Source organism: Callithrix jacchus, chromosome X (assembly GCF_049354715.1).
Source record: "Callithrix jacchus isolate 240 chromosome X, calJac240_pri, whole genome shotgun sequence".
NCBI classification, from domain to species: Eukaryota; Metazoa; Chordata; class Mammalia; order Primates; family Cebidae; genus Callithrix; species Callithrix jacchus.
In genome coordinates, this window is record NC_133524.1 from 51,169,346 (window position 1) to 51,181,487 (window position 12,142).

General features: G+C 41.1%; 1 protein-coding gene across 1 annotated transcript in view; it reads left to right on the forward strand.

Annotated features, from left to right (window-relative positions):
* Positions 1–533: 533 nt before the first annotated feature.
* Positions 534–12,142, forward strand: part of LOC144581048 (histone H3.3A-like) — a 28,730-nt gene continuing 17,121 nt past the window's right edge. The window contains exons 1-2 of the mRNA XM_078363030.1: positions 534–634; positions 4,672–4,727. Of these exons, the coding sequence (XP_078219156.1) occupies positions 534–634; positions 4,672–4,727 (157 nt within the window). The remainder of the gene's footprint in view (positions 635–4,671; positions 4,728–12,142) is intronic.

Below are 12,142 nucleotides of genomic sequence, written 5' to 3' on the forward strand. Positions count from 1 at the left end.
GTACCCTTTTCACTATATACTCATATTTTCACTCATCCAATATACATTTATTAAGCACTGCTATGTGCCAAGGGTTGTAATATGCTCTAGGCATAAAATTGCTGCTCAAAAGGAGCTCAGAGTCCAAAGGGAGAGATAGACAAGAAAACAAAACAAAGCATACCATGATGACTGAGAGCATGGCTTTCATCATCAATATATCTGAGTTCAAATCATAACACTACCATATTTTGCCAGTAATATCTGATCCTTGATAGTCTTATCTACAGAATGGAGATGATAGTATCAGTTCATTTCTAATAGGATTGCACGGTGAAGACTAGAGGACTTAATATGTGCACTAAACTTAGAAAGGTACCCAGCCTGTAGATGCTATTATTATTATTATTATTATAGGTTTCTCTGTTTTATGATAGAGTGCCAGTGGCTAAGAGAAGGTACTAAGCCAGTGTTTGAGTAAGAGACAGAGGATGCCTGGATGGAGGATGCAGAAGAGGGAGGCAGGGGCTAGAGCATGCAGGACTTTGAAAACCATGCACAATGCCAAGCTAAGAAGCAGAATGGGCTTGGATCAGTTGAATAGCACCTACATCTCTGCTACTTTCAAGGAACAGAAGGCTGATGACCAACCTGTGTAAGTGGTCTAGCGACCCTAGCATGCAGCGAACATTTTTTTCCTTAACTCAGGTTCGCAGATTGAATAGCTGTGAGTGGCCATGTGAACTGCTGATCTGTCTCTGAGAGAAGCTCAACCCTCCCTTAGCTGTCAGCAGCCTTGTACTCCACCTGGCAACAGCTGGGAAGAATGAGGCTATTGGATAATGGCTTTTGGAGCTGACTTCTACAAGGCAAGGATTTGGAACCGAAGTGGATGGAGAGAAAGAGGGTGAGGCATTACACTGAGCCATTGGATAGTGTTTGGCCAAAGGAGACAGGCACCTTCAGGATCTGCTAGGATGACTTTCAAACAGCTTGTGATGATTCAATATGCCCCCCACGGATTGTGTTTTTTATAAAAGTGTATTTTCCAACTTGGGCCAGACAAACCAGTGTCAGTTTTATGGCCACTGTATTTTTGGTTATTTACTTCCCATCTTCTCTTTTTTTCCCAGGTGACCTACTTTAGCTGCTAGACCTTGGGGAGTCTAAAAAGAAAAGTAATAATTAGTCCTCATATTGGTACAATGCTTTATGATTTACAAAGAACCCCCACATTCATTGGATTTTACAATACTTCTACAAGGGAGGCAGGACAAGCAGTTACATGTTTATCATTTCCAATGTTACAGATGAGTAAATCAAGGCAAAGAGAGGGGAAAGCACATGCCCAGAGTTACACTGCTAGAGAGTGGTGGGGCTAGGACTCTGTATTACTTTTCTGTGCTGTATAATAAATTACCACAAATTTAGCAGCTTAAACCATTACATATTTACTATTTCAGTTTCTTTGCTCAGAAGTCTGGGCATGGCTTAACTGAGTCCTCTGCTTAGAGCCTTACAAAGTCACAAAGGCCAGGTTTGGGGGCTCAGCTGGAGGCTTGATTAAGGAACAATCTGTCTCCATTTGTGTAGTTGTTGGCACTGTTCGGTTGCTTGTGGCTATTCACTTTTTTTTTTTTTTTTGAGATGGAGTCTTGCTCTGTGGCCCAGGCTGGAGTGCAGTGGTATGATCTCGGCTCACTGCAACCTCCACCTCCCAGGTTCAGGCCATTCTCCTGCCTCAGCATTTCGAGTAGCTGGGATTAGAGGTGCCCATCACTGCACCCAGCTAACTTTTGTATCTTTAGTAGAGAAGGATTTCACCATCTTGGCCAGGCTGGTTTTGAACTCCTGACCTCATGATCCACCCACCTCAGCCTCCCAAAGTGCTGGGCTTACAGGCGTGAGCCACTGCTCCCGGCCGGCAACTCACTTCTTGAAAGCCTCCAAGGGGAGACAGTGAGTCTGCTAGCAAGATTGTATCTTGTAAAATAGAATATAATCGTAGAAGTGATATCCCCTTTCCTTTGTCATATTCTATTGGTTTGAAGCAGGACACAGGTTCCATTCACATTCGAGGGAAAAGGCTTACACAGGGGCAGGAACACCGGGACATGGAGACCGTGGTTGCCACCCCAAAGTCTGTTTGCCAACACAGCTTTGTCTGACTCCAAATGCACTTGTCTTTCCACTGGATCACACTGTTGCCCTTAGGGATGTGTGACATACATTCTCGCCACTCTCAAATGTGCATACACCCATTCAAAAGTACATTTGCCAGTCACAGAGTGGAGTAAATCTAAGAAGCCTGCTCTTCCCCTTAAACCTGTGTCCTGGGTTACACAGCCTAGAATCCTAACTGACTAACTTCTGAATACACCCCCACTCTCTTAACTCAGAAAACGTTTTTTTATCACTTCTAAAGATGGAATGTTGTTTTGGGACAATTTTGTGCAAACCCTGAGCTTGTTATCTTCGAAAAAGAATGCGTGTCTTTCTCATTTAGGAGACTTAAACGCTTACCCTGACAATTTCTAAATTGCTGACAAAGGCAAAGGAAGTCGTGCTGTGTTTTGCTTCTTTAGCTTTTGTGGCTAAGTCTCATTATTTCGATCCTATTAATGACTGTCAGAGAAGATATGGCCTTGGAGGAAACGGGTTAAAGAGAGTTCTTTAAATCTCTCAGCCGAGGCCAGAAAGCTCTCTGAGGATGGCTTCTGAAGTTTAGGCATGCCTGCAAAGAAGCCCTGCAGCTCTCTCCAGATGCCTGCTTTTCACTGACAATAGGGGCTACCTTAACTATTCATTTCATTCATTCAGTCAGTCAGTCAGCAAGTATTTATGAGCATTTCTTTGTGCAAAGCACCATTCTAGGTACTAGCCATGCTGAGACCACCATTCTCATATGCAAGAAGCTTCCAGTGGAGTGAAGACTCAGACTAAGAAAGCTATTACAAGGCTATAGAATTGCTTTAATGAAGATATGCTCTGAGTCTTTGGGATTCTGTCTGATGGGGTTGGGAAAGAGATGTGCTTCCTCCAAATTGCAAACCCAAGGCCTTCAGGACAAGGCGAATGAATCAAACAGGTGGATACAGGGATTGGTAGGGTTTATACCAAACTGGAGGGCATTGTAATTAAAAATATTAAACACTATGTGGTCCTAATAAAACGTGCTCTGTAAGCTGCCGATTTATGACTCCAGTTTAGACAAAGGAGGCAGTGTTTGTGCTGAGATTTAAATGATAATAGCAAACACTTATATAGAGGTTACTGTGTACCAGGTACTCTCGTAAACAATTAAATGTATTAACTCATTTAATCTCCATAACAAGCCTATTAGGTAGGTACATTAATTAGCCTTATTTTATAGATGAGGAAATAGAGGCCTAGAGATGTTCGATAACTTGCCTGGCATCACACAGCTAATGACCACAGCTGGAATTCAAACTTAGCCTGGATTCACAGCCCATGTAGCAAACTACTGTGTACTCAGCCTCTGCTAAAAAGTGACTAAGTGTTTGAAAAGCAGCCAGATAGCGAGATAACATGCCATGCAGAGAAAGGGAGCATCTGCAAAGGTGGAGGCCTAAAGAGTCTGAGGGATTCCAGGGTCCTTAAAAATTGTGGTATTTCTGGAATAGCAAGTGTGTGTTTTGAGGTAATGGGGGATTGGGTGGAGCAAGGTCAGGAGATGGATGGAGAGAAATGAGATCAGAGGTCGGGCACAGTGGCTTATGGCTCATGCCTCTAATTCCAGCACTTTAGGAAGCCAAGGCAAGAGGATTGCTTGAGCCTAAGGGTTCAAGACCAGTATGGGCAACCTAGTGAGACTCTGTTTCTACAAAAATAAAAATAAATAGAAAAAAATTAGCGGAGGGCAGTGGTGCACACCTGTCCCAGGTACTCAACAGACTGATCTAGGAGGATCCCTTGAGCCTGGGAGGCTGAGACTCTAGTGAGCCTTGATCATGCCACTGAACTCCAGTCTGGGTGACAGTGTGAGACCCTATCTTAAAAAAAGATAAAAAAAAGAAAGAGAAATGAAGCCAGACAAAAAATCAACAAAGACTTATATGCCATGCAAAGCACTCATCCATTCATTATATAGACATGTATTAAGCACTTTCTGTGTGCTAAACATTTACAAAGCATCATGCTAAGGAGATAGTTCCAGGCACATCTTTTTTTTTTTGAAGGGTGGTCCAGAGAAGGCATGAAACTCAGCATGAGGGAATCTAAAAACATGTTCCAAAAAAGTGATTGAATTGACCTAAGCCTTAAAGGATAAGTAGAGGCTGGCTTGGCAAAGGAGACATGAAAGGGCATTGCAAAGAAAGGGAGCAGAGTATGCAAAGGCATTTCTGAACGCATGGTAATAATGGTCATCCTTCTTGTCTTGAGTTTTCCTCTTCTTTCTATCCTCTCATCTATTCACGTCACAATGGGAGATAGAAAGCCAGAGAAGAATCAGACCAAGAGTTGCTCCACAGGATGTTTATGTTCTGGCATGCCTAGAACAGAAACAAGGGGGGAAAGGGATATATTTGAGGTTAGAATAACTGGATTTGGGCTCAGGCATTTTATCGACATTAACTCCATTTAACACTAAGGCTCAAAGGACTGACATGTGAGGGGATCATCACATCAAACTTGCAAATTTTTCCTTTTGATCCTTTATCCCTATTTTAGAAATGAGGAAATGGAAAGTCAGAGAGGTGATGTCACGTGCTTGAAGTACTCTGTTAGTAAGTGGCATGATTTGGGGTTAGAACCCAGGAACGTCTGACTCCGTAACCTGTGTTCTGTTGTTCTCAGCTTCTGAGAACCTTCTTTTCCCTGAAAGCATGCTGTCTTTTAGTAGCAATAGCTAAAAATCATTTATTGCAAGCTCAGTCTATAATTTCAAACTGCTTCCCTCTACATGTCAGTCCTTTGAGCCTTAGATTTATCAGCTGTAAAACAAGACCATGGTGGAAAATATTACTGTTCACTAATATTCAGTTCCTTTCTACTTTCAGTAATATAGCAGTGTTATACCTCTTTTCTTCCTTGAAGCTAGATATGGCCATATGGCTTGTTCTGACTAATGAAATATGAGTAGAAGTGACATGTGTCACTTTAGGAAGCGTTTAAGAGATCATGTGATTCATGTCTTCTCTTAACGCTACTACTAGACAAAATTCCGAATGACAGTACCTCGACTGGCCTGGGTTTCTCTGTAAAAGTGACATATACCAGAATCCTCCACTGGCTGGCAATGGACATGAATGAAATTATATAAACATACACACATACACACACACAGATATATGCACATACACTTTCATTGGTATAAGCCACTGAAAATCTGGAGTTGTTTGTCACCATAGCATAACCTATTATATTCTGACCAATATAGAAGTTAATGATCTCAATCAGTACCAGCCATTCCAAAATCACACTGAATGCTAAAGAGCTTCAACATAATGAAGAATCTACAACAACTAACAGGCAAAACAGCCACTTAGAATCAAAATGGCAGTATCAAATTCACACATAACAATATTAACCCTAAATGTAAATGGACTAAATGCACCAATCAAAAGACACAGACTGGCAAATTGGATAAAAATCCAAAACCCATCAGTGTGCTGTATCCAGGAAACCCATCTCACATGCAAGGACACACAAAGGCTCAAAATAAAGGGATGGAGGAAGATTTACCAAGCTAATGGAAAGCAAAAAAAAGCAGGAGTTGCAATTCTCATCTCTGATAAAATAGACTTTAAAGCAACAAAGATCAAAAGAGACAAAGAAGGCCATTACATAATGGTAAAAGGATCGATACAACAAGAAGAGCTAACGATCCTAAACATATATGGACCCAATACAGGAGCACCCAGATACATAAGGCAAGTTCTTAATGACCTACAAAAGGACTTAGACTCCCACACAATAATAGTGGGAGACTTTAACACTCCACTGTCAATACTAGACAGATCAACCAGACAGAAAATCAACAAGGATACCCAGGGCTTGAACTCAGACCTGGAGCAAGCAAACCTGGTGGACATTTACAGAACTCTCCACCCCAAATCCACAGAATACACATTCTTCTCAGCACCACATCACACCTACTCTAAAATTGACCACATAATTGGAAGTAAAGCACTGCTCAACAAATGCAAAACAACTGAAATCATAACAAACAGCCTCTCAGACCATAGTGCAATCAAGTTAGAACTCAGAATTCAGAAACCGACCCAGAACCGCACAGCTTCATGGAAACTGAACAACTGGCTCTTGAATGTTGACTGGGTAAACAACGAAATGAAGGCAGAAATAAAGAAGTTCTTCGAAACCAATGAGAATGAAGACACAACGTGCCAGAACCTCTGGGACACATTTAAAGCAGTCTCTAGAGGAAAATATATAGCAATAAGTGCCCATATGAGGAGAATGGAGAGATCCAAAATTGACACCCTATCGTCAAAATTGAAAGAGCTAGAGGAGCAAGATCAAAAAAACTCAAAACCCAGCAGAAGACAAGAAATTACTAAGATCAGAGCTGAGCTGAAGGAGATTGAGACACGAAAAACCCTTCAAAAAATCAATAAATCCAAGAGCTGGTTTTTTGAAAAGATCAACAAAATAGACAGACCACTAGCCAGATTGATTAAAAATAAAAGAGAGAACAATCAAATAGATGCAATAAAAAATGATAAAGGGGAAATCACCACAGATTCCACAGAAATTCAAACCATCATCAGAGAATATTACAAACAACTCTATGCACATAAACTAGTAAACCTGGAAGAAATGGATAAATTCCTGGACTCCTGTGTCCTCCCAAGCCTAAACCAGGAGGAAGCTGAAACTATGAATAGACCAATAACAAGGTCTGAAGTTGAGGCAGCAATTAAGAGCCTACCTCACAAAAAAAGCCCAGGTCCAGATGGGTTCACAGCCGAATTCTACCAGACACACAAGGAGGAGCTGGTACCATTCCTTCTAAAACTATTTCAAACAATCCAAAAAGAGGGAATCCTTCCCAAATCATTTTATGAGACCAACATCATCCTGATACCAAAACCCGGCAGAGACCCAACGAGAAAAGAAAACTTCAGGCCAATATCCATGATGAACATAGATGCAAAAATCTTCAATAAAATATTGGCAAGCCGATTGCAACAGCAAATCAAAAAACTTATTCATCATGATCAAGTAGGATTCATCCCAGGGATGCAAGGCTGGTTCAACATACGCAAGTCTATCAACGTAATTCACCACATAAACAGAACCAAAAACAAAAACCACATGATTATCTCAATTGACGCAGAGAAGGCATTTGACAAAATTCAACAGCCCTTTATGCTAAAAACCCTCAATAAACTCGGTATCGATGGAACGTATCTCAAAGTAATAAAAGCTATTTATGACAAACCAACAGCCAATATCATACTGAATGGGCAAAAACTGGAAGCATTCCCTTTGAAATCTGGTACTAGACAAGGATGCCCTCTCTCACCACTCCTATTCAATATAGTACTGGAAGTTCTAGCCAGAGCAATCAGGCAAGAAAAAGAAATAAAGGGTATTCAAATAGGAAAGGTGGAAGCCAAATTGTCTCTATTTGCAGACGACATGATAGTATACCTAGAAGACCCCATCGCCTCAGCCCAAAAACTCCTGAAACTGATAAACAACTTCAGCAAAGTCTCAGGATATAAAATCAATGTGCAAAAATCACAAGCATTAGTCTACACCAATAACAGACTTAAAGAAAGCCAAATCAAGAGCGAACTGCCATTCGCAATTGCTACAAAAAGAATAAAATACCTTGGAATACAACTCACAAGGAACGTAAGGGACCTCTTCAAGGAGAACTACAAACCACTGCTCAACGAAATCAGAGAGGACACAAACAGATGGAGAAACATTCCATGTTCATGGTTAGGAAGAATTAATATCGTGAAAATGGCTATACTGCCCAAAGTAATTTACAGAATCAACGCTATCCCCATCAAGCTACCATTGACTTTCTTCACAGAACTGGAAAAAACCACCATGAGCTTCATATGGAACCAAAAGAGAGCCCGCATAGCCAAGTCAATTGTAAGCAAAAAGAACACAGCGGGGGGCATCACACTACCGGATTTCAAACTATACTACAAGGCTACAGTAATTAAAACAGCATGGTACTGGTACCAAAACAGAGATATAGACCAATGGAACAAAACAGAGGCACCGGAGGCAACACAACATACATACAACTATACAATCTTTGATAAACCTGACAAAAACAAGCAATGGTGCAAGGATTCCATGTTTAACAAATGGTGTTGGGAAAACTGGCTAGCCATGTGCAGAAAGCAGAAACTGGACCCCTTCCTGACACCTTACACTAAAATTAACTCCAGATGGATTAAAGACTTAAACATAAGACCTGGCACCATAAAAACCCTAGAAGGAAATCTAGGCAAAACTATCCAGGACATAGGAGTAGGCAAGGACTTCATGAACAAAACACCAAGAGCATTGGCAACAAAAGCCAAAATAGACAAGTGGGACCTAATGAAACTCCACAGCTTCTGCACGGCAAAAGAAACAGTCACTAGAGTGGATCGGCAACCAACAGAATGGGAAAAAATTTTCGCAGTCTACCCATCTGACAAAGGGCTGATATCCAGAATTTACAAACAACTCAAGCAGATTTACAGGAAAAAAACAAACTAGCCCATTCAAAAGTGGGCAAAGGATATGAACAGATACTTTACGAAAGAAGACATATATGAGGCCAACAATCATATGAAAAAATGCTCATCGTCACTGGTCATCAGAGAGATGCAAATCAAAACCACATTGAGATACCATCTCACGCCAGTTAGAATGGCGATCATTAAAAAATCTGGAGACAACAGATGCTGGAGAGGATGTGGAGAAAAAGGAACACTTTTACACTGTTGGTGGGAGTGTAAATTAGTTCAACCATTGTGGAAGACAGTGTGGCGATTCCTCAAGGCCTTAGAAATAGAAATTCCATTTGACCCAGCAATCCCATTACTGGGTATATATCCAAAAGACTATAAATCGTTCTACTATAAGGACACATGTACACGAATGTTCATTGCAGCACTGTTTACAATAGCAAAGACCTGGAATCAACCCAAATGCCCATTGATAATAGACTGGATTGGAAAAATGTGGCACATATACACCATGGAATATTATGCAGCAATCAGAAATGATGAGTTCGTGTCGTTTGTAGGGACATGGATGAACCTGGAAAACATCATCCTCAGCAAACTGACACAAGAACAGAAAATGAAACACCGCATATTCTCACTCATAGGTGGGTGATGAAAAATGAGAACACATGGACACAGAAAGGGGAGTACTAAACACTGGGGTCTATTGGGGGGAAAAGGGGAGGGCCAGTGGGAGGGGGAGGTGGGGAGGGATAGCCTGGGGAGAAATGCCAAATGTGGGTGAAGGGGAGAAGAAAAGCAAAGCACACTGCCATGTGTGTACCTACGCAACTGTCTTGCATGCTCTGCTCATGTAACCCAAAACCTATAATCCAATAAAAAATTAAAAAAAAAAAAAAAAAAAAAAAAAAAAAGAAGTTAATGATCTCTATCTCACAGATTTGTTGTAAGGATCAATGGAATAGTGGAAGTAAAAGTGCCTTATAAATTCTGAGGCTGTGTGCACTTGCCAAGTTGCATGTCTGAATTCAGGTCCTATTGAACTGTGCTCTAATGGAATATGGCTGTACAAATAGGATATTTTTAGATACTTGTATCTTTTTACACTATGGGCAGATATTTACTTGACTGCAAAGCATTCTTGTGAGGGAGGCTTCCCTTTTATAGATAGGGGGAACCAACTCTGAAAACTGAAGTTCACTCCCCAGAGACTATGGGTAGCTGAAACAATGAGCCATTCTGATCAAAATGGTTACTACTGTTTCCAATGTTTTTCCCACCTAGGCTTAAAGAATCAATTTAGGGAGACCCAACCCTGATCTTCTCAGATAGCAACTCTGGATTCTACTTCTTCTAGAAAAGAGGAAACGCTGGTCATCCTAGGCCTGATAATTCCAAGCTAATAACCCTGCCAGAAGCTGACTTGGAAACATTGGCCTGAAAGGACTAGTAATGACATTTGTCATGTGGAGTGGTTTAGATAGTTTATGACCATGGGAAAAAGCCAGTTTTTCCCTAGGCCTAATAATCTCACTCTTTGATCTAGCAAACTCACTCCTGAGAGTCAATTGTAAAGTAAAAATTTAATAGAAAAAAAAGCTATATCTATGGATATTTTTATAATAGTAAAAATATAGAAAAACACCTAAAACTAAATAACAGGGTAAAGGCTATACAAAATTTAAAGGACAGTTACAAAAACTGTGCAGAAACATGGAACTATATGTCAGAAGTGAGAAAACTGATGCAGAGGAAGGCCAAATCAATAATCTGAGTTCACCTGCTCAACAAATGGTAAAGCTGGGACTTGGACTGAAGCAATAAACATCAGGGTTTGTGGGTACCTTAGTCTGCTTGGGCTGTCATAATGATATGCCGTAGACTGGGCGGCTTAAACAACAGAAATTTATTTTCTCACAGTTCTGGAAGCTGGAAAGTCCAGGACTGAAATTCTTCCTGGCTTACAGATGGCTGCTTCTTGCTATGTCCTTACATGGTAGGAGGTGAGGAGAGCATGAGAGAGACAGAGAGAGAAAGAGAGAGAGAGAGAGAGAGAGAGAGAGAGAGAGAGAGAGAGAGAGAGAGAGAGAGAGAGAGAGAGAAAGAGATCTGGTGTGTTTTCCTCTTTTATAATGATGCAAGTTCTCACATCAGTGGTCTACCCTGATGACCTCATTTAACTTTTATCACCGCCTTAAAGGCAATACAGGGGGTGTTAGGATTTCAACATGAAAATTTTGGGGAGACACAGTTCAGTTGATAGCATTCTATCTCTGGACCCTGAAATTCATATCCTTATAGCAGGCAAAATACATTCTTATCATTCGAACAGCCCTAAAACTCTTAATTATAGTATCAGCTCTAAATTCTAAAGTCCAATGTTTCATCTAAACATCGCCTAAATCAGAGATGGGCGAGACTTGAGGTTTGATTGATCCTGAAACAAAATTCCACTCCAGCTGTGAACCTGTGAAACCAGACAAGTCATGTGCTTCCAATGGGACAGGCATAAGATAGAAAGAAGTAGGAGAGAAGGAAGTGGTGAAGAGTCCCAATCAAATCCAAAGCCTAGCAGAAAAAGTTTTATTAGATCTTAAGGATCAAGAATATTCCTCTTTGGCTTGATATCCACCTTCCAGACCTAATGGGACAGTGGCTTCACCCCCATGCTTCTGTCTCCTGTTACAGCTCTTGTAGAAGAGTGGGAATAATTTGATCTGGAGTATTGCAATCCCAGAAATATCAACCCTGGTCAGCTCCAAAAAGGCCATAGGACTCGGTGGGTTTGATCTTCTGGGTAGGCCTGAAAGATTCCAGAGGAGGAACGCTCTTGGTTTGTTCACCAGGTTTGTGATACTTGTGAGCCAGGTCTCCTTTTGACCCTCTACAATGATGATGAAAAGCCTGTGACTTTCTGGGTCTGTTTATCCCACTGTGTCTCATACCCAAAGGGATCTGCTGGAAGTGATCTATCTTTGGAAATGGCCTAAATCCTCCTGCTGCATTCTAATCAGTTCTCTATGTTGGGCATGTGGGATGGAGAGTAAAGGTGATTTTAATTGCTTTTTAGCTCAACAACAGGATGATTAAAATTGCTTAAAGTATGTTTTTTTTTTTTTTTTTGAGACAGAGTTTCGCTCTTGTTACCCAGGCTGGAGTGCAATGGCGCGATCTCGGCTCACCGCAACCTCCGCCTCCTGGGTTCAGGCAATTCTCCTGCCTCAGCCTCCTGAGTAGCTGGGATTACAAGCATGCGCCACCATGCCCAGCTAAGTTTTTGTATTTTTAGTAGAGACGGGGTTTCACCATGTTGACTCGATCTCTTGACCTCATGTTTTAAGCTGCAAATCAACCTTTACTCTGCAGTTATATTTTACATTGGCTTTTTTCTGTTCCAGTGCCATCACAACATCAGTTCTGAGCAAAATTGTACTGTTAGCTGTTTCCCATCACCTGCCTCCCACTTGCATTTT